Source organism: Vulpes vulpes, chromosome 9 (assembly GCF_048418805.1).
Source record: "Vulpes vulpes isolate BD-2025 chromosome 9, VulVul3, whole genome shotgun sequence".
In the NCBI taxonomy this organism is placed as follows: domain Eukaryota; kingdom Metazoa; phylum Chordata; class Mammalia; order Carnivora; family Canidae; genus Vulpes; species Vulpes vulpes.
Genome location: NC_132788.1, coordinates 108,124,388 through 108,152,114, shown reverse-complemented (window position 1 = coordinate 108,152,114; position 27,727 = coordinate 108,124,388). Strand labels below are relative to the sequence as shown.

The following is a 27,727-nucleotide window of genomic DNA, read 5'->3' as shown; positions in this document are numbered from 1 at the left end:
GGTCCGAGGAAGGCCGAGGAAAGATCCCCAGCCGCCCCGTGTTCCGGCAGTGTGCCTACAAATTCTCTAGAAACGTATCAAGGACTAAAGACAGCCAATGATATAAAAATAGTTTTCAGTGGCTCTGAGCGAAGAAAGACGGGCAATGAGGCGAGTTCCGTTCACATCACGCGGCAGCCTCGCGAGGTGGTCCTGGGGTCCCCCTGGAAAGAAAGGCCGGCAGCCTGAGAGGCCGATGCGTGCCCACCTGGCCAGGCAGGTACCTGGCGGCCCACCACCACCCCTGCCAGGGAGAGGCCGGACCATGGCCTGCCCACCCCAGGACAGCAGCTCCCAGCAAGCTGACGGCCAGCAGCTTCAGCCTCACCTATCCCTGTTCCAGAACCTTCCACATCCCCTTGCTTCTGCTGGGAGCTACACAGCACGTCACAACTTAAAGGTCAGACACCAGCCTTACCTCGTGGAGCTGCTGCAGCTCGGCCCCAGGACCTCAGGAGCCCTTCCCCCAAAAAAAGGTTTCTTAAGCCCCGGTCTCTCGGGCTGGGGGAGCAGCGGCATCAGGGCCCGTTCAGGGCTACGCTGCCGCCTGGAGCTGCTCCTGGGGGCCCCGGGCCAGAACCCAAGGTCCACACAGCAGGCAAGAGCCCGGATGCAAGGCACTGCCCCCACAGCCCACCCCGGTGGCAAGCTGCAGGGCATCCAGGCCCGGACCGGCCAGGTGTGCGTGTGCACCTGCCCGCGTGAGCATGCGTGTTCCAGCGCACATCCACGGCTGCTACCTGCTGATGGAAAAGATCCTCCTCGCCAAACTCCGCTGTCTCCTCTTCTCCCTCCTCCCCGTTCTCCGTCTCCCGCACCACCGAGGACTGCTTCACGGTTCTCATGGCCACTTCCTGTGCAAGATTTGAGCCACAAATGCTTGACCCCTGGGGGACAGGCACCAGCCCGTCGTGCCGGCGCTCAGGTCAGGATGCTCCGGCCAAGCTCCGGATGCTGCAGAGCCACGCACCAGCCCCAGGGCTGCATTCATGGGCCCCATGACCCAAAGCTCCGCCCCCAGGCGCCTGTGCACCCAGTGGTGCAGTAAGGGTTGGACGTGGGGGGGCGGGGAGCTCTAGGAGGGACCCTGGCAGGCCTCGGCACCCACCTCCCCATCAGCATTGACCAGGACGGTCCGGAAGCTCTCGCCAGTGCCCCAGCTGTTCTGGGTCTTCCACACGAGCGTCGAGGGGGGGCTGTGGGCCACTCCCGCGCCAGCTGCCCACACCTGGGGACACAGGGGGGCCTCCCCGTCAATGCTGGCTCGGTCCCCAGTACCACGTTCCAGCAGCCAGCTCCCTATCGCCACCCCCGGGTCCGGCCGAGGGACATGTCAGGGCACCAACAACCCCCAGCCCCACGGTGGCCACGGGCTCTCCCATCAGCAGACGCAGGCTGAGCTGTGCCCCGCGGCCCCAGGGCTCCACTCCTGTGAGTCTTCTATCCCTGTGCAGGGCCCGCCAGCCCACACAGCCTGGCCCCCGCACCATGAATGCTGACACGTCCCAGGGCGCTGCAAAGGGCTCCAGTGGCACGACGCTGGCACAGGTGACCCGTGACAAGAGGCAGATGTTCCCAGAGCCAAATCACTCCATGCTTGCCCCCGGCCCAGCCCCATGCCAGCTACCCTTCCCAGTAGTCCCCTGGGCAGTGAAGACTGCCGCCTCCCCCTCCACGAGTGGCCCCCACTGTCCCCACCCTCCCAGCAGCCCGCCCTTCCACGGCTACCTACCGTGACAGTCTGGCCAGCGCGCAGCACGTACTTGGGCGTGAACTTGTAGGCGATCTCCTCCCCTTCCAGGACCTGCCTCTTGATCCTCCAGTTGCCCAGAGACTGGTCCTGGCACAGAGGACACCCCGCCTCACACACAGCTCGGGGAGGAGCCCCCGCCCGAGCCCGCAGGGACGGAGGCCGCTCACCTTGTCCGAGCTGTTCTTCAGCTGCACGAACCTGCCCTCCAGGTCGATCTCCTCGATGCTGACGCCGCCTGAGGCCGAGGCCTGCTGCGCCAGGTGGAAGCTGGTGGTGCTGCTGCTGCTGCTGCCGGAGCCGATGCCGCTCGAGCCGGGGCCCGGCGACTCCTCCGCCTCCAGCCGCTTCCGCTTGCTGCGGCCCGAGCGGCCGGCTGTGGACACGCTGCTGCTGCTGCTCGATGTGGCCCGCGAGACGGTGATCCGCGATGACGGGCTGGGGGTCAGCTTCAGCCTGCGGGACAGAGTGGGAGGGGAGACCGGAGCTCCTGAGCGGCGAACCCCGGGGCCCCCCTTCCCCACCCCTGCCCCCCACGCCCCCAGCCCCACCTCTCCTCCTCGCCCTCCAGCAACTTGCGGTAGGCACTGATCTCCATGTCTAGGGCCAGCTTGACGTCAAGCAGCTCCTGGTACTCGGCCAGCTGCTGCTGCATCACGTCCCGCATCTCTGTCATCTCCTGCTCCTTGGCGTCCAGCATCTTGCGGAACTTGTCCCGCTCCCCGGCCATGGTCTCCTCCAGCTCGCGAATCCGGTCCTCTGCTGCGCTGGCCTGGCAGGTGGCGGGGGGGCCGGGGCCAGGTCAGGCGGCCTCTGCGGCTCATGCAGAGACGCCCACCCGACTGCGGCCTCTTCCCCCTCCTGCCTGAGCCGGCGAGCGCCCACAGCAGGAAAGGGGCCTTGGGGTGGGCGGGGGACGGAAGGACCCCCGAGCACAAGGTTCAGGGCTCGTCTACAGCCAAGTCGCCTGAAGGAGGGTCCCACTGCGGGGGCGGGCCCGGGACCACGGCCCTCAGGAGTCACCTGCTTCTGGAGGCCGGAGAGCTGGTAGCTGAGGGACTCCAGCCGCATGCGGGCTTCCTTCAGCTCCTCCCGGGCAGCGCTGGCGGCCTTGTCGTTCTGGTCAGAGCTCAGCTTGGCACTGTCCAGCTAGAGGGACACGGGCAGGCCAGTGAGGGGCTGGCGGCGGCCAGGGAGCTCCGCCACGCACCCTCCAGCCCCGGCCAGCACCTTGGCCTGGTAGGTCTGCTCCAGCTCCAGCTTGTACAGCCGCACTTGCTCGTCGTGCTGGCTGCGCAGCTCCTCCAGCGCCTGAGCCATCCTGAAGTCGTACTCCTGCTGCCGGCTGCTGTCCACCTCCACCAGGCGCCGCTCGTGCCGCCGCCGGGTCTCCCGCACCTCCTGGGGCGCAGCATGGTCATCACTGCACTGCAGTGGGGCCCCGGCCCTGCCACTCACCTGCCTCCTGGTCACCAGTGTCATCAACCCAAGTGCCACGCCCAGGCCAGGGCTCAAAACTATGCAATGAACCGCTGGGGAACCTTCCCGGTTCTTGTTCACACAGTTCACGGCCGCAGGAGTCAGAGTCACCAGAGTCGACGCGGCCCAGATGTCCCCCATGCACAGGAACGCTACTCAGCCGCGAATAGGAAGGAGGCGCCCACACGTGCCACCCGGGGAACAGACCCTGAGCCCAAGACGCTCAGGGAGGGACCCAGACACAGGAGGCCACGCAGTGTGTGAGTCCACGTGTGTGACACATGCAGGACGGGCTCGTCCACGGACGGGAAGGGGACTTGGGTGTGGCTGGGAAGTTACAGCTGATGGGCATGGTGTCCTTTTAGGCTGATGGAATATTCTAGAGTTAAAGATGAAGACTGCACAACTCTGAATGTACTAAGATCAACCACATTGTACACTTCAAAAATTTTATGTGTAGGCATATTTTAATAAAGCTGTTGTTAAAAGAATTCCTGATGAGGGGTACCCGGGTGGCTCATTCGGTTGGGCATCCAATGGATGGCTCTTGGTTTCGGCTCAGGTCACGATCTCAGTGTCGTAGGATCAAGCCCTGAGCTGGGCTTTGTGCTCAGTGGGGAGTCTGCTTGAGATCTTCAACCTGCCCCGCCCACATGCACCTTCTCTCAAATAAATAAAATCTTAAAAAAAAAAAAGGGGGGATCCCTGGGTGGCGCAGCGGTTTGGCGCCTGCCTTTGGCCCAGGGCACGATCCTGGAGACCCGGGATTGAGTCCCACGTCGGGCTCTCGGTGCATGGAGCCTGCTTCTCCTTCTGCCTGTGTCTCTGCCTCTCTCTCTCTCTCTCTCTCTCTCATAAATAAATAAAAATTAAAAAAAAAAAAAAAAAAGAAAAGAAAAGAAAAAGAGTGCAGCCCCGGTGGCTCAGCAGTTTAGCACCGCCTTCAGCCCAGGATGTGATCCTGGAGAGCGGGATCAAAGCCCATGTCGGGTTCCCTGCATGGAGCCCGCTTCTCCCTCTGCCTGTGTCTCTGCCTCCCTCTCTCATTCTGCGTCTTCCATGAATAAATAAATAAAATCTTTAATAAAAAAAAGAAAAAAGAAAGAAAAAGAAGAAAAAGGAATTCCTACCAAGCCCATCTCAGGTACCTGGGATCCAAGACAGAGACCCGGCCCTCAGGACCAAGCCTGCAGGTCGCCATAGCCGCACTAAATAAACCAACGGCTGGGGCCCTAGGCTTGGTAGGGTCAGGTGCACCCAGAGGGCACTGTTCACCAGCCCCGGGCTCCAAGGGAAGGGGGCTCCCTCCCCCAAGAAACTCACTCCAGCACAGAAAACAGGCACTTATCACACTGTGCTATCAGTTTGCAAGAACAATAGGACTGTTTCTCAAGGAAGCCAATCCTGTTTACAGAGAGGTCATGAAGCTCACGGAACCCAGAGCAGCACACCCACCCGCGCAGCGCCCCCTGCGTGGCTCCCCGCCAAGAGCTCCCAGCTGCCAGCCTCGGGGAGCCCCTCCAGGAGCCCCTGCAGGGTACCCTTCGGGCTCCCCTCACAGGTCCCCGCATAGCTCTCTTCCTCCGCCCCTTCCAGATCCCCTCTGAGGCCCCAGTTCTCTGGTGGATGCCTTCAGGGCTTCCCTCCCGGGCTCTCCCCACCTCCCCTGGCAGCCCTGGCCTGGCTCTCACTGGACCTGGCTGCAGCTGGAAGCCACTCCTCAGTTGTACGGGCATCCTTCCTGGCAGCAGCTCCCTGGGGGCACTGAGTGCATGCACCAGCTGGCCTGAGGTTCCATTCGGGGCCATGACAGGACAATGGGCTCTGTGATGATGAGCTAGGGGGCTGCCAAGCCACGTCCCCTTCCAGAAGACACAGAACCCCTCGCTCTGCCAGGAACGTCACTCAGGAATGCCATACCCAAGGGCCCGGGCCCAGGGATTAAGAGACGGGGGACGGGGGGGGGGGGGTGGTGGTGGACCCAGGAAGCAAAGGCAGCAGGTGTGCCCTCCCCTGGCCTTTCACAGAGAGGGTCTGCCCTGGGTTCAGGGGGGGTGCCCCCAAACGTGTCCATGTCCTAATCCCCAGAACGTGGGGGTGTGACCTTATTTGGAAAAGGGGATTTTGCAGATGGGATTAATAAGAGTCTCACAATCAGATGGTCCTGGATGACCTGGGTGGGCCCTAACCCAATGACAGGGCCCTCTTCGCGTCCTCTTAAGACACGAAGAGCAGAGACCAAGGAGAGGCTACGTGAAGGCAGCCCGGATGGAGGGATGCGGCGACAAGCCGGTGTCCCCGGAGGCTGGAAGAGGCGCGGGACCTCGGGAGGAAGTGCACCCGCCTGCCAGAAAGTGGGAGGACACCGATGTGCCCGCACAGGGAAGGCCCCCTGGCCCAGACTCACCTCCTCAAAGACGTTCTTCCGGAAGTCGAGCTCCTCCTGCAGGCTCTGGCAGCGGTTCTCCAGATCCACGCGCATCAGCGTCTCCTTCTCCAGCTGCTTTTTGGCCACGGCATGACCGTCCTCCGCCTGGGAGACACAGGCCAGCAAGCGAGGTGACGACCCTCGTCTGCCGCACCGTGTGGCTTCTGGGGGCCCAGGGATCCCCTCGGACACGCGCGCGCTCCAGCAGGGGGTGTCGGGGGGCTAGAGACCTGGCCCAGGCCGCTCCCCCCCAGGCCGCCTGCCGCCTTAAACCTGCCTTGGCCAGCTGGGCCCGCAGCTCCGCCAGGTCGCTCTCCAGGACGCGCTTGTCGCTGAGGGCGGCGGCCAGCTCCGCCTCACTCCGGTGAAAGAGGGACTCCAGATCCTTCACGCGGCCCTGGGCCACGGTGAGCTCGCCCTCCCTCTTCTTGGAGCTGCAAGTGAGGAGCGGGGTCAGCAAGGGCGGCAAGTCTGGGCCTACGGGAGCCCCCCAGGCAGTGTCGGGGGCCCAGGGACAAGCTCCTCTGGCCTCTGGTGGGGGGCAGCTGCTGCAGGAGCTCTGGGGTAACGGAGCCCGGCCCGTCGGCCCAGAAGGTGCCCCTTCTTCAAACCTGCTCTGTATCAGCTAACAAATACAAGCGCTCCGAAAAACCTCCAAGAAAGAGCTTGAATGTCAGGTTTTGGTGATTTGGGGACACCCATTTATCGGAAAATGACTTTTCCCATCATTTATGGGAATGAATCATTTCATTTATGGGAAAATGACTTTTTAAGAAATTAATGTATTGCAACCCCTGGGTGGCTTCAGTGGTTCAGTGTCTGCCTCAGGTTTAGGGCATGACCCCGGGGTCCCGGGATCGAGTCCCCATCGGCCTCCCTGCATGAAGCCTGCTTCTCCCTCTGCCTGTGTCTCTGCCTCTCTCTGTGTCTCTCATGAATAAATAAAATCTTAAAAAAAAAAAAAAAAAGAGATGTATAATTTATTAAAGCTGCATATTAAAATGTCAGCTTTTAAAAAGTCAATCTTATTTGCAACCTTGACGTATTTTAAGCAGGTTCCTCTGATATTCTAGTAGACGATGTCCCCCAATATTAGAGACGGCAAATAGATTTTTTTCACACCCAGCCATTACCAGCATGGGCCTGAGGCTCTCCAACACTTCTCAATGGAATTCTCAGTCTTCCTGGAGTTGAATGCAAGTCCAAGAAGGTGACAGAGCCATCCCCAGCAAGAGTGGGGGCCCCCAGGAGCTCCTCCCAGCACACCTCTCACGGGGGCACTATGGGGGCTGAGCAGCATCCAGCCAGTGAGCGAGAACCACGGGGGCCATGGCATCGGCTCACATGAGGTGGGGTGGTGTAGACCATTGCCTTCAGCTCCCGAGCTGCCCGCGTCCTCAACAGCAGCCCTGGGAACACAGAGCTCCACTCGAACATTTTATCATCAGCCTCCACGAGGGTCTCGGGGTCCTGCCATCCCATTCCTGAGTTAAGCCACACAGTCCTGGCTCCCCTGCTCATGGGGGCTTCGAACCCTAAGCCCCTAGAGCAGGTTTTGCAGGAGTTTGGGGAAACAAATCTTTGTCTGTCAACCATTACCAAGAGCCCACTGTGTGGAGAAAGCCACCCTCATGCCAGAGATACATCTGGGAACACCCTTGCTCTCCCGATGCAGAACGTCTTAGTGGGTGGCAGTGACAGTGAAACATGCCACCTGTCAGACACGAGTCTGCAACAGAAAGGCAGGGGAAGCAGGACAGGAGGGGAGGGAGGAGCATGAGCCGGGTGGGAACTGCACTGCTACGCAAGCCCTGCCAGGGGTGGCCCCCGAAATAGATCTGAATGAGGGGAGCATAAGAATGAGCCACATCTGTTATTTCCGGGAGAAAACTATCCGGGCAGAGGAAGCACAAGTGCAGAGGCCCTCGGGCGAGGTGTGCCCGGGAAGTCTGAGATCAGCAATGAAGCCCGGGTGCCAGGAACAAAGGCATCAGGTGATGGGGAAAACTTCTTTACTTTTCTTAAGTTTATTTAAATAATCTCTACACCCAATGTGGGGCTCGAACTCACCACCCCAGGATCAAGTATCACGTGCTCTTCCAACTGAGCCAGTCTAGTGCCTCAATGTGAAAATTTCTCAATTTTATCCAATATTCAGATTCTGCAGAGCTACACAGAATGGTCCAGAAAGCAGGGGCACTGGGGCCTCCCACTGGCTTATGTCTCACTGGCCACGTCTTACGAGCTTCAGGGCCTTAACACAAATTCCTCATTTGTCTAACAGTAAGTCCTGGAGGATTTGTCAGGCCCTCCACGCAGCTACCCACGTTCCTACCATCACAAGGATGGGATAAATTGGCTAGGGAAAGAACACCAGATCTCAACGGCCCCATCTCCATGCTCTGGAAGGGCTCCTGCACCCAGAACAGCAAGTGAGGCACCCGAGCGCCGGAGGGCGGAAGAGGCGTCCATAGGCCCAGCGAGGACAGGAAGCCTGCCTTGTGGGGCAGGGGCCACAAATCCCTGGATTGGCCATTCCTCTTGTCCCGCCTGCCACCACCAAGCCCAGCATCAGGCCAATCTGCTTGCAGGCTGAGGAAAGTGACTCTTGCGACAGTGGGCACAGCTGCCAGCCACAGACGCTGTCGCAGAACAATGGGAGCAGCTTAACACGGCCCCAGCAGCCCCGGGCATGGAACATCCTGGCAGTCAGGACAGAATCTTGGCACAGAGGACACTTGATGGCTCAGGGAGGGACATCTGCAAGAGGCTCCTTGTGGCAAAAGCCCCCTGCAGTGGGGGCATGCAGGGGAGAAAGTACGAGACCAGCCAGGACGGCTCCGTCTGGGTGAAAACTGCTGCTGCCGCAGACTTTTTTTTCTTTTTTCTTTTTTTTTTTAAAGATTTTATTTATTTATTCATGAGAGACACAGGCAGAGGGAGAAGCAGGCTCCATGCAGAAAGCCCAACGCGGGCCTTGATCTGGGGACTCCAGGATCACGCCCTGAGCTAAAGGCAGGCACTAAACTGCTGAGCCACTCAAGGATCCCCACTTTTACTTTTTTCTTTAAACTATTTTGCATTTTCTGCTTTCTTGACAGTGAGCATCTGTGACTGATAAGCAGAAAAAAAAAAAAAAACCAGGGCTTCTTAGCCCAAACAAGGAGCCAAACACAGGATCACAGGCATCTGGAGGGTTCTGGAATCTGTACTGATCCTAGAGAGAGTGGCTGGAGTCCCAAGCTCTGGAATTCACTAAATTTTCCCCAAAAAGCACAAATCCTTTTTTAACTAAGAAACCTGAAAGAAAGAAAGAAAGAAAGAAAGAAAGAAAGAAAGAAAGAAAGAAAGAAAAGAAAGAAAAGAAAGAAAAGAAAGAAAGAAAGAAAGAAAGAAAGAAAGAAAGAAAGAAAGAAACCTAATAAATTGAGGCACCTGGGTAGCTCACCGGTTAAGTGTCTACCTTCGGCTCAGGTCATAATCCCAGGGTCCCGGGACCAAGTCCCACATCGGGTTCCCACAGGGAGGCTGCTTCTCCCTCTGCCTGTGTCTCTGTCTCGCTCTGTGCCTCTCATGAATAAACAAAATCTTTAAAAAAAAAGAAAAAAACTAATAATTGATGAGATACACAGTCTACGTGGCTGTTGAACAGTGCAGATGGCCTTTGCTCCTTGGCCAAAGACCGGGTGCCTTGACTGTGTGGGTCTACCTCTGGACTTTCTGCTGTGTTCTCCACGGAAGAACCCAGGGGCACATCCCTGAGAGAAGCCCATCTGAGGCGGCTACACACCATGTGGTTCCAAGTCTAGGACGTTCTGGAAAAGGCAGAGCTGCGGAGGCGGTGAAAGGACCTGTGGTGGCCGGGAGTTTGGAGGGAGACAGGAACAGGTGGAGCAAGGGTTTTCAGGGTAGTGACGCTATACTGGCAGACACAGCTTCCGTATATACCTGCCCAAAGCCGCGGAAGGTACCGCCCACGGGAGTGAACCCTAACGGGAGCTCTGGCGCTGCCTTGTCTCTGACATTGCACACTTGCTAATGCGTGGTGTGTAAGGTGTTTACCAGTAGGAAACTAGAGAAGAGATTTTAGAAACTTTGTTTCTACTCATCTTCCTATAAACTGCCTAACTACCACCCCCGAAACTCTATTTAAAATAAAATGGAGGGATTCCTGGGTGGCGCAGCGGTTTGGCGCCTGCCTTTGGCCCAGGGCGCGATCCTGGAGACCCGGGATCGAGTCCCACGTCGGGCTCCCGGTGCATGGAGCCTGCTTCTCCCTCTGCCTGCGTCTCTGCCTCTCTCTCTCTCCTCTCTGTGCATTCTCATGAATAAATAAATTTAAAAAATCTTTAAAAAATATATATATAAAAAATAAAATAAAATAAATAAAATAAAATAAAATAAAATAAAATGGAGACACCCGGGCAGCTCAGTGGTTGAGCGTCTGCCAACGGCTCAGGATGTGACCCCAGGGTCCTGGGACCAAGTCCCATGTCGGGGTCCCTGCAGGGAGCCTGCTTCTCCCTCTGTCTGTGTCTCTGCCTGTCTCTCATGAATAAATAAATAAAATCTTAAAAAAAAAAAAAAAAAAAAAGAAGAGTAAGTAGGGAAAAAAACCCACAAATGTGAAGGTGACCCTGTTGATAGTTAGGACTGTGAGTGGGGGCTCCGAACCAGGACTCAGTCCTGGTCACTGCCAAGCTGAGGGACCCTGGACAAGCCTGGCCCCTGCCTCAGTTTACCTGAGTAGGGACAAGGACAGTCCGGCCCTGATCACATCTGACCACGTGCCGTCCCATAGTGTCCTCTGTGAAGCACTTTGTTCAGGTACCATCCCCACCAGTGGCACCGGGTTTCCACGCCATCCGCGGGCCTTTTACTCATAAGCAGACCCAAGGGAACGTGCCTTAGAAGAGAAGAGGCCGGGCCCAAAGGCCACCCACCCACCCGGCCCGGATCCACGCTCTGGGATTCCTGGGCGGGAGGGAAGCAGACCCCATTCCCCGGGCGGGCCTCCCGACAGGAGCCCTGGAGGCTGAGGGAGTGCGTCCAGGTCCCTGGGGCCCCGACACAGCGGGGGTGGGGTGCACACCAGTGGCTCCTGAATCCAGGGCCGAGGGGAGGCTGGGCCTTGTGGCCTGGGGCCTCCTCTCTGGGAGTAGCGGTCCAGCAGGAGCAGCTCCCCAAGACTCTGTTTCAGGACAGCTGCTCAGGTTTCAAATCTGCCTGGGGCTGAATTACGTTGGGGGGGAAGGGGACAAAGGTGGTGGGAAGGGGCACGTAGAAGGCCAGGCCACAGAGCACCCTCCAGGGGTGCGCACCCCCCGGGGCCAGCCACAAGACCCTGCAGCAAGGGTGCCCAGGTGTGGGGAGGCCTGCCCTGGACACACCACGCCTCAGCGTCCGGGCGGCCAGTGCCGCTGCACACCTACCTCTTGTTCGCCTCCTCCAGCTCGGCCCTCAGTTTCCCCAGTTCGATCTGTAGCCGGGCCCGCTCCCGCGCCGTCTCATCCAGCACCCTGCGGGCATCAGCCAGCTCCGACTCGTACAGCGTCTTGATGCCGCTCACCTGAGGGAAGCAGCAGGCCCAGGTCAGGGAGAACCCCCTTCCCCACCAGCAGCAGGGGCCCCCGGGCTGGACACAGCTCCCAGTGATGCGGGGACCTGCCCAGCCAGCCCCACCTGCCATGTCCCCTCATCCCCTGCCCCAGCCACCCACCAGCGGGCACACGGCTCATGCTTCTCGTGCCTTCTCGCCCCCAGCCTCCACCCACCGTGCATAGGGCCGGGCACAGGTGTTCACAGGTACCTGCAACCAAACCCGGACAGGGAGAGGCCCTCAACCCCACTAGGGCGGCTAGAGTCAAAGAGACAAAGGGGAACAAATATCGGCCACACAAAGAAATCCCACGGCCCGTGGAAGCCAGCGGGGCAGGTCCCCTCCACCCCAGCGAGTCCACTGCCAGAACCGACCGCCCGGGAGAAGCGACACGCGCATCCGCATGAACCCGTGTGCGTGTTCACAGCACAGTTCACAGCAGCCAGAAGGTATAAGCGACCCCAATGTCCGTCGGCGGACGAGCAGATACACACTGTGTTCCCCACGCACGAGCACATCCCTGGGCCGTGAGGAGTGAGGCGCCCGCGCGCCGCCCCAGGGATGGGCCCCGAGTCCCTGGCGCTCAGGGAGGGAAGCAGACACAGGAGGCCCCGCAGGGTGTGAGTTCATGTGTGTGACACGTGCAGGACAGGCTCCTCCACGGACGGGAAGGGGACTCGTGGGGGCCGGGTGGGGGGTGACTGCTGATGGGGGCCAGGCTCCTATGGGGGATACGGGAATGTTCTGAAGCTGGACAGAGGCGATGGCTGCACACCTCTGAACACGCTAAAGCCACCGACACGCACAGCGGGATGCGAGAGCCGCAGGGGGCGGGAATTCAGTTCAATAAAGCTGCGGGCGGAGGCCCAGCAGCTCCGAGCGCTGCAGCGTCTCCCACGAAGCTACAGGATACCGGCGGGTGTCGCGCTGGGGTGCACGGCGGCTGGGACCCCTCCTTCCACGGGAAAGGCCCCTGAGCAGAGGGGGCCAGGGAGCTGCCGAGGACCTGCCACGTGGGGTGACCACCATCGCGCCTGCAGGGACCGAGGAGCTTCCCGGACCTGGGACTTCAGAAGAGCTGGGGCTCTAACAGCCCGTCTGAGACCCGCCTTCCACACGCGACCCCCCGGCCCCCGCCTGCGCATCCTGGGCCTCGGTCCAGCAGCTCCCAGTCACTTCATCCCATAGGTAAGGCGGGACACGGGCTCCTGGGCCCGATCTCACAGATGGGGAAACGGAGGCACAGAACAGTAAACTGGCCTCTCCTGACCCATCGCTGCAGGGCAGAGCAGGCCCACTGGGGGCAATTCCAAGAGGATGACACATGCTGGTGGAGCAGAGACGAAGGTTCTCCCTCCTGCACCCTGGTCACCACCGCCCACCGCGACGGCAGGGGCCTCCCTCCCGCAGAGCCGGTCACCTGTGGCCACGCCCGATGTTTCCAACGCTGGGAACTGGACTCCGGAATCAACCTTAGGTCACAAAGTGGCCACTCCTGTCTCCAGAGGCAGCTGGGCACCCATGTTTACGCGCCCAGCTGTGTCCTGCCATCCTACCTTCCAGAACTCTCCTAAGCCGGGGGGGTGGGCAAGATCCCCTCCCCCACCCCAGACTGGGGTCCTTTCTCACACACCCCCACATCAGGTGGGGGTCCCGGGATGACCAGGAACCAACACAGCAGTCATAAAGGCGACCGAGGACTGAGCCGGCTTGGGGGAGGGGCAGGAGAAGCGATCATGACACTGTATTTAAGTTCTCGATACGGGGCACCTGGGGGGCTCAGTGGTTGAGCATCTGCCTTCGACTCAGGGTGTGACCCCGGGGTCCTGGGATCGAGTCCTGCATCGGGCTCCCAGCAGGGAGCCTGCTTCTCCCTCTGCCTGTATCTCTGCCTCTGTTTCTCTCATGAATAAATAAATAAAACCTTAAAAAAAATAAGTTCTCCATACTTCAGTCAGTGGAAGCTTTGCACTAATTTTAAATTTTTTTTAAGTAAACTCTACCCCCAATGTGGGGCTTGAACTCACAACTCCAACATCAGGAGTCACATGCTCCACTGACTGAACCAGGGGGCATGCCAATAATTTTAATTTTTTAAACATTCCAGTAAAATGTTAGTTGTCCCACTGCCGCAGCCCGACGCCAAGGAAACACCAGGTGGACCCCCGCAGAAGGACATCCTACAAATTCCTGACCAGTGCTCCTCACGACTACCCAGGGCGTCCACACCAGGGGAGCCTCAAAAGTGGTCTCCAGCCCAACAGGCCCAAGGAGACGTGACACCTGATCGCCCCGTGGGGTCCCCAGGGCTCCTGGGACAGAGAAGTGGGGGGAAACTGAGGACTCCCAAATGAAGTACGGGTGTTAGCCAATGACGTCGATATGACGTCAGTACTGGTAAAATCACTGTGATAAACGCTGATGGGAGGGACGGGGGGTGGGGGCATTACTGGGGGAACCGGGTTGGGGTACGCAGAAACCCGTACTTTCGCCATTTTTCTGTAAATCTAAAACTAGCCTCAAAATAAGGTTGAGGACATAAAAATACACCGTATCGCCTGCCTCCACGACCGAGACGTTTGGCACCCCCCGATTCCCTCGTCCCAACCCTGCACCAAGGCCACACTCTCGCCGCCACCTCCAGCGTCTTGTTTGAAGTACCGCTTTCTGGGGTGCCCGGCGGGCTCCATCGGGGGAGCGCGCAACCCTTGATCTCAAGGTGGGAGTTCAAGACCCGCAGTTGTCCGGATCACTTAAAGCACTAAGTTCTCGCGGTGGCTCACTCGCTTATCTAGGCCGGTGGAGCCAGGCCCTCGGGCCACATTCCACCCCACCCGCTGTGTCGTCTGCCTGCAAACCCAGAACCGTCCTACATCTTTAAGTGGCTGGGGGCTGGGGGCGGGGGGCAGAAATCCTGCGACACAGGTGAACTGCAGGAATTCAGATCTCAGAGCTTATAAATAAGGTTTTCTTTTTTTTTTTTTTTTTTTTAAATAAGGTTTTCTTGGCGCGCAGCCCGGCCCGTCCCCCTGCACGTCCCCCTGCGCGGGGTGCGGGCGGCCTCCCACGGTAACCCCCGGGGCTGAGGGGCTGTGACCACACCTCCGGGCCGCGGAGCCGAAAATGCTGACTCTGGCCTCTTCAGAAAACATTTGCCAACCCCGCTGCAGCCCCGGGACAATTCAGAACATTCTTGCAGAGCACAAGCTCCCAGCCTCTTTCAGGCCACTAACAGGTGTGCTCGGGGCAGGCCCCCGCCTCCCGGCACCTGTGACCGTCACTGCGGAGCCCGGGCGCAGCAATGGGAGACCCACGGCTTGGGCCTTTTGTCTGGTCTTTTATGGCATCTGCAGGCGCCAAGAGTGAACAAATGTGTCAGCATGTGTTGGCCGGGGAGGGGTAGCATGGGGGGAAGTCCAGATAACCCGAGGTGACCCGTTCCTGTTCCTGTGTCTCTGGGGCACAAAGTCTTCCCGGCTGGGAACCACAGCTCTGCAGGGAACCCCCAAACACAGGCCACCCCCAGTGCTGCTACTTCCTCCCACCCAGCTCCCTGGGTCCACCCAAGGGAGCCCCCTACCCGCCCCCCTCCGCAGCAACAGGACACCTGGGCAGGTAAGGGAAAAGAAACCGAAGGCTAGAGGAACTTAACACCTGACTGGGGAGGCTCCCTGGAGAACTGCCCCCCCTCCTGGGTCCCATCCCTCCCTGCCAGCACCCAAGAGCTCTCTCAAACAGCAATCGCGCCCAGCCCGGCCCCAGTCCTTCCAGAAACCCTCCAGCGATACAAGCCCACGAGTATTCAGCACAGCACTGCCCACCCGAACAAGAGAAGTATCGTCGGATACCCGGGGGGACTCGTACGTGGGCACATGAGAGCGAGCGTGCGTGTGGGCAGAAGGCCAAGGGCTTGGAAGCTTGAGGTTTCCCTCACGCACCTCAACAGGACTTTACTGCGAGCGTGTGGTACGCTTGTAACGTTTTACAGACATCCTCAAAGGGTTCCTGAGGTGGCTTCTCCTGATGGCATTTGGGGCTGGAACATCCTCTGGGGTGGGGCCACCCTGAGCACTGGTGGGGGGCGGGGGTGTGCGGCACCCCTTCCCCACCCACTCGATGCCAGGAGCACCCGGAACTCGATGAACGTTAATGTCTCCAGCATCACGCACGTCCCCTGGGGCAGCATCCATCCAGGTGAGAAGCTGCTGTACAGGTAAAGCGCACACCGCTCAGCCCACGTCCCTCCTCCTGGAGCCACCTTCCCAGCGCCCTCTGCGCCTCTGCCCACCCACCTCACCGCAGCCCATCAAGCCTGGGCCCCACTGTAGCCCAAGGCCGTTTCCAGGTCCAGCCCTCTGAACAGCCCATGAGGGCACCCTAGGCTTGCCACTCCAGCGCCCCCCCCCCCGCAGTCACCAGCTCCCCCCACTGCCCAGGTGAGAGGGACACTCATCACCTGGCCCACAGGCAGCTGGAAGCTCCAGGGGAACAAGCTGGTTGCAAGTCCCAGCTCCAGCTAAGGGCACACCCCTCACCCCCAGGTGACACCTAGAGCCCCTGCATGGCCCCTGAGGTCACAGTGGGGCAGGTTTATCACCCACAGCAAGACTGCCTTTGTTCCCGTGAGTTCGTCTGGATTCCAGAAAGCCCGGACCAGCCGAGGAGTAACGCTGCTGCCCAGACAGACCGGCCCGATCGGGTTCCCCAGGCCCTCTTGCACGCACTCTGTGTACAGCACCCACGCGGTGCAGGCTGGCACCCACTTGCACTGGGCCCAGCAGGCCCGTCACCCCATCTGCAGGTGGCACAACCAGGCCAAGGGAAAGACGAGAAAAGCGGACGGCGCAGCAACCAACCCCGATTCCCTGCAGGCAGGCACCGGGCCGCATCCTGAGGACACACGCATGGCCGAGGCAGGCGGCCACGCTCGCTGGAGGGCCCGGGGCGGGCGAGTCTAGCTCCTAGCTCCGTGTTATAAACAACAAAACCCGCCCAAGGTCACACAGACTAAAAGCAGGCTGCATCTGAATTTGTTTTTTTTTTTTTTTAATTTTTTTATTATTTATTTATGATAGGCACACAGTGAGAGAGAGAGGCAGAGACACAGGCAGAGGGAGAAGCAGGCTCCATGCACCGGAGCCCGACGTGGGATTCCATCCCGGGTCTCCAGGATCGCGCCCTGGGCCAAAGGCAGGCGCTAAACTGCTGCACCACCCAGGGATCCCCTGCATCTGAATTTGAATCCAAGCGCGAGCAGTATAGACGGCCCCTCCTACCAACCTTCTTCGTCCCCATCACCCAAGCCGCTTTCTGAGCCATTCCCTATCCTGGCAACTATCAGAGGCAACAGAACCCACGGGATACCTCCTCTGGGCGCCTGTCCTCCTCCTACAAAGCAAACACTAACAGGCAAGGCCCGGCAGGTAGCACGGGAGGGGGCACTGTTTCCATTTTACAGAAGAGGCACCAAGACCCAGAGTGTAAGTGACTTGCCCAAAGTCACACAAAGGGTAAGTGGCTCCCAGAAATGACCCCCCAGCTGCTCTCCCACGAGTCTGTCCCACAGTCCACAGTCAGGACAGGGCAGCCGAGGCTCAAGCACATTCTGGCTTCAGGGCCTGGCTCTCCTACTGGGCCCTCAGGGGGAACTACAACGTTGAGCACCGCCCCCCTGATTCAGAGGAACCCCATTTGGGTTTTAAGGGGACAGCAGGGGTCCAGCTGAGGGGGGGGGGCCTGGGCCCAGTGAGGGCTGGTGTAGTTGAGCTGGAGCCACAGTTCCCAAGCAAGGAAAGAACTCAGCCTGGACCCCCGACACCCTGCCCCTTGAATGCCCCCCCCAGGGGCGGGGCTTGCCCAGCCCCTTCCTCCTCCGTCTATAGTGAAGCCCTGGGACCCATCTGGAACCCAAAACTTCCTGCTGGATCCCCAAAACCAGACATCACCCCATCCCCTCATCCCCTCCAGGTTGTAGGGCCTACCAGGCTCCAGCCCATCAGCCAACCGGGTGCCCCAGGGCCCAAATGAGGATCTCTCTAATTTCCCCTGGGGCATCAGACGCGCCCCCCCCTCCGGTGCCCACCCAGCCCAGGTGCGGGTAGGAGATGGAGCCCACAGCCTAACCACCTCCCCGGAATTCAGCACAGGACCCTGCAGAGCCGGACGGAGAGCAGCGCATGGGACGCCCCCCAGGGACCCCCAGGAGACCCTCCACCCTCCGCAGGGCCCCTTCCCACAGCCTGAACTCCCAGGCTCCTCGGAGACCAGAGAACCCCACCACATCTCCCAGGACGCCGGAGCATCCGATGCATCCCGGGGCTCCCCGCCACTCTTAGGGGAGCTAAGAGATCCCGGCCAGGGGATCCCCGGATCTCCCAGCACTCAAGGCTCGGGCCTGCCCCAGCTCCCCCAGTCGCCCAGAGATCCCTTAGGGGATCCCTCTGAGGACCGTATGCCTCACTCGGGGGGTGGGGGTGGGGGGACATGAAACCCCCTGCGGGGCCCTCGGCGGGCGGGGCCTGCCCCAGGGTGCACCCCTCGCTTACAGGCGCCCGAGAAAGCCGGGGAAACCTTGGGTGGGCGGGGCCCGGTCCAGAGTGCATCCCGCATCCCTCGCTCACAGGTCCCCCGAAGATCCCGCGGCCTTCTCCGTGGGCGGGGCCTGCCCCAGGGCGCACCCCCCCGCTTGGGCCCCTCTCCCCGAGACCCCCTGAGGGTCTCCTAGGTGGGCAGGGCCCGTCTGGCCTCCAGACCTCACGGGGGGGGGTCCCCGAAACCCGCGGGGCATCCTCCGAGGCCGGAGCCCCCCCAAGCCCCTGGTGGGCGGGGCCTCCCGAGCGCCCCCTCCCAGGCCGGAGCCCCCCAAGCCCCGCGGACCCCGGTGGGCGGGGCCTCCCGAGCGCCCCCTCCGAGGCCGGAGCCCCCCAAGCCCCGCGGACCCCGGTGGGCGGGGCCTCCCGAGCGCCCCCTCCGAGGCCGGAGCCCCCCCAAGCCCCGCGGACCCCGGTGGGCGGGGCCTCCCGAGCGCCCCCTCCGAGGCCGGAGCCCCCCAAGCCCCGCGGACCCCGGTGGGCGGGGCCTCCTGAGCGCCCCCTCCCAGGCCGGAGCCCCCCCAAGCCCCGCGGACCCCGGTGGGCAGGGCCTCCCGAGCGCCCCCTCCGAGGCCGGAGCCCCCCCAAGCCCCGCGGACCCCGGTGGGCGGGGCCTCCCGAGCGCCCCCTCCGAGGCCGGAGCCCCCCCAAGCCCCCGGTGGGCGGGGCCTGCCGAGCGCCCCCTCCCAGGCCGGAGCCCCCCCAAGCCCCCGGTGGGCGGGGCCTCCCGAGCGCCCCCTCCCAGGCCGGAGCCCCCCCAGCCCCGCGGACCCCGGTGGGCGGGGCCTGCCGAGCGCCCCCTCCCAGGCCGGAGCCCGGCTGCGCGCCCACCTCGCGCGTGGTCACCTCCTCCCTCTCGGAGATCTTGAGCAGCAGCCGGTCGTTCTCGAGCTCGAGCGCGCGGACGCGGTCGATGTAGTGCGCCAGGCGGTCATTGAGCTCGCGCAGCTCCTCCTTCTCCTGCAGCCTCGACAGGCGCGTGGGCGACAGCGGGGTGGCGGGCCCGCCCGCGCGGCCGGACAGCGGCGTGGCCATGGCGGCGGCGGCGGAGGGGGCGGCGGCGGCGGCGGCGGCGGCGGCGGCTCGGGGCCCGCGCGGCTCGGGACGGCGGCCGCGGCGCAGCGGGCTCATTCAATCCGCGCCGCCGACCAAGATGGCGCTCGCCGCCCGCCGCCGCGGAGCAGCCTGGGACTTGTAGTCTGTCGCGGCTGCGCGGGGCGGCCCGGGAGCTGTAGTTTCCTGCGCGGGGGAGACCCCCCCCCCCCCCCCCCCCCCGCCTCCCGCGCTGTGCTTTGCTGTTTCTTCCTCCAACTGCTGGCGTCCAGGGCCGAGTCTCTGGCCTGAAACCCCGAGCTCGACAGCAAATGACACCGGGTTTCTTTCCAATAACCACTGTCCCCGCTTGGATCCCCTACCCCCCTCTCTGGAGTCCTATTAAAATTAGAGGTGAAGGAAACTCAAAAACAAGCTCAGTGATGTCGTGTACATGTCAAATAAAATAATAATAAAATAAAATAAAAATTTTAAAGGTTTTATTTATTTATGACAGAGAGGCAGAGGGAGAAGCAGGCTCCATGCAGGGAGCCCAATGTGGGACTCGATCCCGAGACTCCAGGATCACACCCTGGGCCAAAAGCAGGTGCTAAACCGCTGAGCCACCCAGGGATCCCCTTAAACTAAATTAAAAGAAAAAAAAAAGATGAAACGTAAAATGTAAAATAAAAAACTGAGCTCACAGCAGCGCCTGGCTGGCTCAGTCAGAAGAGCATATGACTCTAGATTATCAGTTTGAGCCCCCCATTGATTGTAGAGATTACTAAAATAAAATAAAATAAAATAAAATAAAATAAAATAAAACATTAAACTTTAAAAAAAATAACCGAGCTCACAGATACAGAGAACAGGTGGTTGGTGGTTGCCAGTGGAGGGGTGGGAGGCAGGCAAAATAGGTGAGGGGTCAAAAGGTACCAACTTCCAGTCATACAATAAATAAGTCAAGGGGAGGTAATTAATAACACTGTATCCGCATTTTTGAAACTTGCAGAGAGTAGACCTTAGACATTCTCTTCACAAGAAAAAAAAATTATAACTATGTGTGCTGATGGATGCTAACTGCACCGACTGTGATCATTTCAACAATGTACACAAATATCAGATCATTAGGTTGTACACCAAACTACTACAATGTTATGATATATCTATTATACCTCAGTTTAGGGACCTCAGGGTGGCTCAGTGGCTGAGTGTCTGCTTTCAGCCCAGGTCATGACCCCGGGGTCCCAGGATGGAGTCCGGCATCGGGCTCCCTGCATGGAGCCTGTTTTTCCCTCTGCCTGTGTCTCTGCCTCTCCCCACCCCCAAATAAATAAATAAAAATCTTAAAAATAAATTAAATAAATAAATAAATAAATACTTCAATTTAAAAGAACAAAAACACCTCAGGGAAAGAAGCCAGGCACCAAAGGCCACATATCCTCTATATGATTCCACTCATGAAATGTCCAGAAGAGGCACATCCACAGAGCAGGGTGTTGGCCCACGGCCATCCAGGCTGGAGTTTCCTGTGCTGGGCCAGGGTGCAGGGGAGCATCTCCAGGTGCATGCCAGCAGCACCATGCCCCCCTCCAGTCTGATCAACCAAAATATCTAGACATTTCCACCTGTTGCCTGGAGGCAAAGTCGCCCCCAGTTGAGAACCACTCCCTTCCTCTCACCTGGGACTTGCCAGAACCGTCCTTCCCATACATCCCACGTGGGGGATTTGCCTTAAACAGCCTGCTCAGGGACTCCAGCAAAAGGCACCCGGAGAACTGATTGCCCTTCCAGCCTTCTGGGGAGGCCAGAAGGTGTCCCCGCCACGCATCCTCACCACCTGTCAGGAACACCTGATGCTCACTCAACTCCCCTCTCTCGGGGGGGGGGGGGGGGGGGCGAGGGGCACCACCTGAGAACCACGGCAGGAACGAGTTCCCAGCTCACTGTCACTATGCCGTCTTCTCCAAAGCTCCCTTGTGCTTTGATTTTTAAAAATATTTTATTTATTTATTCATGAGAGACACACAGAGAGGCAGAGACCCAGGCAGAGGAGAAGCAGGCCCCCTGCGGGGAGCCCGACGCGGGACTCGATCCCGGGACCCGGGGGTCATGGCCTGAGCTGTTAGCTGCCCCTCATCCCTGGGAATAGTCGGCGCCACAGACAGTCGGGAGGATGCGCGGGCGCTCAAAGCGGAGCAGGGGTCCCTGGCGCCCCTGGGGCAGGGCCGGGGGGGGGGGGGGGGGGGGTGGGGGGGGGGCGGCGAGGGAGGGAGGGACTGACATCGGCGGGCGCCAGGGGGTCTCCCGCCCCAGAGCGAGCTGCAGCGCCCTCCTGGTCAGAGCTCCCGCTGACCGGCGCCCAGAGCCCCCCAGGACCTGGTCCCCACTCGGGGCCCTGCGGGGGGTCTCACCCGCGCGAACCTGAGCTTGCGCGCCCATCCTGTCCCCGCCCGGACGCCAGCCCTCCTCCCTCCTCCGCCTTCCCGTCGGTGACCCTATTGTGGCCCCAATGCCCCGCCCCATCTCCGGGCGCCGGGGGCTCCCCCCACCCCACGCGGGACCCCCGGGGGGGCTGGACTGCAAGTCCCAGAGAGCCCTGCGCTTCCCGTGGGTGGGGTCCGGGGCTCCCCCTCCCCGGGCGGCTTGGGAGGCGTCCGCCACTTTCAAATTTTGGCGCTAGGCGGGCGGGCGGGGCGGTGACCGCGGCTCCCAGCCCTCCCCTCCCCCGCGAGGTCGGGCTCCGCCTGCGCAGGCTGCCCCCGCCCGGAGCGCAGGCGGGATTCGAACCCAGGACGCGCCGGCCCGGGGCGCAAGAGGGTTACAGGCTGTGTCGGGGCGGGGGGCGGCGCCCGGGCGAGCAGCCCTCCTCCAGGCGCTGCCCACCCCCCCACCGCCCCCCCACCACCACCCCACCCCACCCCCGGCCCTCCACGCCCCTCGCCCCGCGCGGGCTTTGGCGCCAGATCTTTCAAACTCTCACTGCAACGGCTGCCCCTGGCTCGGGGCCCGGCCCGAGGACCCGGATTCCGGAGCCTGGATCTGTGCGGCCTGGATTCCGGAGCCCGGCGCGCGGGGAGGGCTCACTCCGGAGCAGGGCCAGGCCGGGGGCTAACCCAGCATCAGGGAGCAGAACTCGGCCGCCCGCGCGAGGGCTGGAGCCTATAATCCCAGATGGAATCTGGGTTGGTGGGGGGGATGCTGAGGCTGGCGGGCGGCTGTGGCCTACCGGGTGGAAGGCTCTAGAGGCATAGACCAGTATTGATGGAGTCCCCTGTGCCAGGCCTTGGAGCCGCATCAGTGTGACCCAAACAGAGATCCCTGCTGGGGGGTTGGGGGTGGGCAGGACACAGATACACTTCACAAGCCAACCACGTGGCTAGTGGAAGAGGGAATGTGGGCAAACAAGGTCAAGGGGCTCGGGAGACCCTGCTTAAGGGGATGCACTTTTTCTTTTTTTTTTAAGATTTTATTCATTCCTGAGAGACACAGAGAGGCAGAGACACAGGCAGAGGGAGAAGCAGGCTGCCTGTGGGGAGCCTGATGTGAGATTCGACCCCAGGACCCCGGGGTCACACCCTGGGCAGAAGGCAGACGCCCACCCACTGAGCCACCCAGATGCCCCTGAAAAGTTTACTTTAAAAATGAGCTTTGAGGGGCAGCCCCACTGGCTCAGCGGTTTAGCGCCGCCTGCAGCCCAGGGTGTGATCCTGGAGACCCAGGATGGAGTCCCACATCAGGCTCCCTGCATGGAGCCTGCTTCTCCCTCTGCCTGTGTCTCTGCCTCTGTCTCTCTCATGAATAAATAAATAAAAAATCTTTAAAATAAAATAAAATAAAAATGAGCTTTGAAAAAATAAATAAAAATTAAAAATAACAATTTTTTTTTATGATAGTCACACACAGAGAGAGACACAGGCAGAGACACAGGCAGAGGGAGAAGTAGGCTCCATGCACCGGGAGCCTGACGTGGGACTCGATCCCGGGTCTCCAGGATCGTGCCCTGGGCCAAAGGCAGGCGCCAAACCACTGTGCCACCCAGGGATCCCAAAAAATTAAAAAAAATAAAACTGAGCTTTGGGGGCACTTGGTGGCTCAGGGGTTGAACATCTGCCTTCGGCTCAGAGCGTGATCCCGGGGTTCCGAGATCAAGTCCCACATCAGGCTCCCTGCATGCAGCCTGCTTCTCCCTCTATGTCCCTGCCTCTCTCTGTGTGTCTCTCATAAATAAATAAATAAACTAAATCTTTAAATAAAATAAAACTGAGCTTTGGGGGCCCCTGCAGGGGCTCAGCGGTTGATCCCGGGATTCCGGGATCGAGTCCCACATCGAACTCCCTTGCAGAGAACCTGCTTCTCCCTCTGCCTGTGTCTCTGCCTCTCTCTGTCTCTCTCAGGAGTAAGTAAATAAAATATTTTTAAAAATAAAACAAAACAAAATAAATAAAACCGAGCTTCGTGGAAGCACTAGTGCAACCATTTTGATTTTTATCCAGCTTTATGCTTTTAAGCAGTTTCGGGGACAGATGTGAAACAAGTACGTGATCTAATGTTAGTGTGCTAGTCATCTGTCACTATGTAACAGAGACCCAAACACAGTGGCTTAAAGCAACTCACCTTTCTTATCTCCGTGGCTCAGGAATCTGGGTGCGGAGTAGCTGGGTCATCTGGCCAAGGCTTCATGAAAACTCACTTCAAGCTCACTTGCACAGAAGGATCCAGCCCCTGCAGGCTATAGGCCTTAGAGTGTCAGGCGGGCCGTTGTCCAGGGGCTGTCTCAGTTTCTTATCACATAACAGGTTCTCGTTCGGGCTTTGAAACCCTCTGTATTTGTTGTAATAGGAAAAACAAAAAACAAAAACAACCCAAATATCTATCCAACAGTGGACCCAAACCTCCATGGACATTTACACGGTGGAAAATGATGCTGCGGTGAAGATGAATGCCCCGGGGACACGCATCCCCAGAATGACCTCCCAGGTGTAAGATTGTGCAAAGAAAGCAAAGCCCACGAGACTACCAGCAATATCCTACCATTTTTATAAAATTCAAAACCTGGCTAACCTAGCTGATGTGATGCAGCTGAAAGGAAAAGTGGAAACATGATTACTCAGAAGTCAACACGGTGGTGTTGCTGGTGAGGAAGGGGGTGACAGGTGGGGTGGGGATGGGTACGTGGTGGGGTCACATCCTGTTCTTTTTTTTTTTTTTCTTTATGATAGTCACAGAGAGAGAGAGAGAGAGAGAGAGAGGCAGAGACACAGGCAGAGGGAGAAGCAGGCTCCATGCACCGGGAGCCCGACGTGGGATTCGATCCCGGGTCTCCAGGATCGCGCCCTGGGCCAAAGGCAGGCGCCAAACCGCTGCACCACCCAGGGATCCCCCACATCCTGTTCTGAAGGCTGGTCGTTGTGAAGTCTCTACTCTATAAGCTGGACATGTAAGTGACAGATGCTTTTTCTGTGTTTGATAAATTTCATATATCAAAAATGAAAAAAAAAAACCACCAACTTTCCTCGGGCTGCTTTGTAGAACAACGTGGTACCGAGGCGCCTGGGTGGCTCCGTTGGTGAAGCGTCTGCCCTCCGCTCAGGTCGTGATCTTGGAGTCCTGGGATCGAGCCCTACATCGGGCTCAGCAGAGTGTCTGCTTCTCCCTCTGCCCCTTCCCCTGCTCACGCTGGCGCTCTGTCTCTGAAATAAATAAATAAAATCTTAAAAAAAAAAAAAAAAAAAAACGGGCAGCCCCGGTGGCTCAGCAATTTAGCAACACCTGCAGCCCGGGTCACGATCCTGGAGACCGGGGATCGAGTCCCACATCGGGCTCCCTGCGTGGAGCCTGCTTCTCCCTCTGCCTGGGTCTCTGCCCCACCCCAACCCCCTCTAATAAATAAATAAAATATATAAAAAAAAACCAACGTGGGCCCAATATAAATAGAACACCCTACCGCCAAAGAGAAATGGTAATCCTGTGACCTCATAGACCTGTTAACTATGCTCCCTGGTAATCATGTTGCAATATGTAAATGTGTGAAATCCATATACATTGTACACCTTACAGTTGCACAAGGTCATATGTCAACTATGTCTCAATTTAAAAAAAAAAAAAGAGTATCCTAGGGGTGCCCCTGGGTGGCTCACTCTGAAGCATCTGCCTTCAGCTCAGGTCATGATTTCAGGGTCCTGGGATGGAGCCCTGTGTTGGGCCCCCAGCTCAGTGGGGAGTCTGTTTCTTTGTCTCCCTCCCTCCCTGCTCATGCTCTCTCTCGCTCTCTCTCTCTCTTTTACTGTCTCAAACAAATAAAATCTTTAAAATTTTTTTAAATTAAAAACAATTTTTTAAATTAAATCTTATTCAAAATGCGGTTTCAGGGGACGCCTGGGGGGCTCAGTGGGAGCATCTGCCTTCGGCTCAGGGCATGATCCCGGGGTCCTGAGATCGAGTCCCGCATCGGGCTCCCTGCATAGAACCTGCTTCTCCCTCTGCCTGGGTCTCTGCCTCTCTCCATGTCTTTCATGAATAAATAAGTAAAATCTTTAAAAAAAACTTTGGTTTCAAGATGGCTGGCTGGCTCAGTTGGAAGAACATGTGACTCATGATCTCAGGGTCATGAGTTTGAGTCCCATTTGAGTGCAGAGATGACTTAAAAAACAACTTTAGGGATCCCTGGGTGGCTCAGCGGTTTAGAGCCTGCCTTAGGCCCAGGGCGCGATCCTCGAGTCCTGGGATCGAGTCCCGCATCGGGCTCCCTGCATGGAGCCTGCTTCTCCCTCCTCCTGTGTCTCTGCCTCTCTCTCTCTCTCTTGAATAAATATCATGAATAAATAAATAAATAAATAAATAAATAAATAAATAAATCTTTAAAAAAAAACTTTAAATCATTCATTAATTATTTATGAGAGAGAGTGTGAGAGAGATCGAGCAGGATGAGAAGGAGCAGAGGGAGAGGGAGAAGCAGGCTCCCCACTGAGGGGAGCCCAATGTGGGCCTCGATCCCAAGACCCTGGGATCATGACCTCAGCCAAGGGCAGACGCTTAACTGACTGAGCCACCCAGGCGCCCTCCCCCTCCAAAACTAAAACTTAACAAAAAAAAAAGTGGTTTCTTAGGCAGGCCAGACGCATTTTAAGGGCTCAGTGGCCGCACATAGCTGCTAGCCACCGACCAGCACAGGTGAAGAGGGTGCTGGGACAGTCACCTGGGGAGGGACTGCCGAGCCCAGGGCTGCGGTGGGTGCTGCGCTCAGACACCCTGTCCCCCGCCTGGACCTCTCCCACATCCTTGTCCAGGCCTCACTGCAATACCCGGACTCACAACCCCCTGTCTCCCACCCTCTGGAGCCTCCTCCCAAGGGACGCTGCGACCCCTTGTGCACAGCCCCGGACTCAGGTAGCAAGGGGCAGCTGGGGTTTCTTGGGGGTGGGGGTGGGGGTGGCGTGGATCCGCGAGCTGGGAAGCCACCTGCGTGCAGGCGAGGACCCTTCTATAGAGCAAAGCCCAGGGAGAGAGAACCAGAGGCAGGCGGCGTGGGCTCGGGCCACCCTCCCCACGCCCCCGCCGGGAGGAAAATGTCAGCCGCAGGCTTCCCGGGAGCTTCGGAGGCGTGGGTGTGGGTCGGGTCTGTCTCGGGGTAACAGCTACAGACTGGCTTACGTCTCACAGTTCCCGGAGCGGGGCTCAGAGGGGAGGTCCTCTGTCCCAGGCGGGTGGATGGGGTCCCTGGGTGGGGTCCAGCTTGCTGGAGGGCCAGGCTGGGGCCTGAGCCACCCCCTCTCCCGGTCCGTGGGGTCCCACATCCCCATGGCTGCAGCGCAGTGGGACGTCTTTCGTGGGATCTGCTCCTGCAGTGGGCAGGGGGTCCCCGCGAGTGGCAAGTCCCGGACGCAGCCGCGACCAGATCCACCAAAGGGAGGGATGTCCCAGGACTGCAGCTGGGATTCCCCAACAACTTTATTGAGACAAAAGTCACAAAGTCACATAGCATACAATTCTCGCCCTAAAGTGCACAGTACAGTGATTTTTAAAAAAATATTCACAGCACTCGGCATCCACCACCATCCACGTTAGAACATTCCATCTCCCCAAAAAGAAGCCCCATCCCTTCCCGTGCCCAGCGCCCAGCCCCCCTCTGTGGACGAGCCGTCCTGCACGTGTCACACACCGGGACTCCCACCCGTGGGGCCTCCTGTGTGTGGCTCCCTCCCCGAGCGCCCCATGGCTCGGGGTCGCCCGGGGGGCCTGGGGGCCTCGCCCCTGCTGCAGGTGACGGAATTCCAGCGGGTGGAGAGCTTTGGCCGTCTCAGCCGCCATCAGTCCATGGACATTTGGGTTGATTCCACATTTTGGAAATTAGAAACACTGCTGCTGTTAGTATTGGGGTGCGTGTTTTGTGGGGACAGGGCGTCGGGCTCCCTCGGGTGGAGCTCCCAGGTGAGAGGCACTGGGGGCACCTGGGGAGCAGCCACCAGCCTCCGAGGGCTCCCCGCCGCGCACGTCCTCCCTGCGTGGGTTAGGATCTGTTCTGGGCTGTGAGGCCACCCGGGCCCGATGCTCCCTGTGTCTGCGGCCCGAGTGGGGGGGCTGGATGGGACCCCAGAGAGCACTTGGCGGCAGCAGCTGGTTCTCGCCGGATGGTTTCCGAACGTGGGTTCTGCGACCCCTGTGCCCCGAATTCTTGCCCTGGGTCCCACTAGTGTGAGAGGCAGCCTGGCTGGCGGTGACCCCGAGGCTGGAGAGAAGGGGTGGGTCTGAGAGCCTGTTTGGGAGCCAGAGCCGAGGAGCCCCACCCCGGCCCCTGGAGCACCCCTCGG

General features: G+C 59.4%; 1 protein-coding gene across 2 annotated transcripts; it reads right to left on the bottom strand.

Annotated features, from left to right (window-relative positions):
- Positions 1-98: 98 nt before the first annotated feature.
- Positions 99-19,028, bottom strand: LMNB2 (lamin B2). Of its 2 annotated transcripts, XM_072721891.1 has the most exons (12): positions 18,717-19,028; positions 11,129-11,265; positions 5,974-6,130; positions 5,676-5,801; positions 3,020-3,190; positions 2,813-2,938; positions 2,341-2,561; positions 1,960-2,245; positions 1,772-1,879; positions 1,148-1,267; positions 780-893; positions 99-203 (listed from the first exon to the last, which is right to left on the bottom strand). In XM_072721891.1, exons 1-12 carry the CDS (start codon positions 19,014-19,016, stop codon positions 162-164), a joined length of 1,908 nt encoding a protein of 635 aa, XP_072577992.1. In that variant the 5' UTR covers positions 19,017-19,028; the 3' UTR covers positions 99-161. The 2 variants fall into 2 exon arrangements, with proteins under 2 accessions (XP_072577992.1, XP_072577993.1); XM_072721892.1 differs by lacking the exons at positions 11,129-11,265; positions 18,717-19,028 and adding an exon at positions 9,145-9,269.
- Between the last annotated feature and the right edge of the window lie 8,699 nt (positions 19,029-27,727).

What these genes read in the sequence shown, in the direction of transcription:
- LMNB2 (XM_072721891.1), bottom strand. Translation starts at nt 19,016, where the DNA reads ATGAGCCCGCTGCGCCGCGGCCGCCGTCCCGAGCCGCGCGGGCCCCGA. An exon ending in AGGAGGTGACCACGCGCGAG is followed by an intron (nt 11,266 to 18,716) that starts GTGGGCGCGCAG and finishes TGCTTCCCTCAG; the next exon opens with GTGAGCGGCATCAAGACGCT. An exon ending in TGAAGAACAGCTCGGACAAG is followed by an intron (nt 1,880 to 1,959) that starts GTGAGCGGCCTC and finishes CCTCTGTGCCAG; the next exon opens with GACCAGTCTCTGGGCAACTG.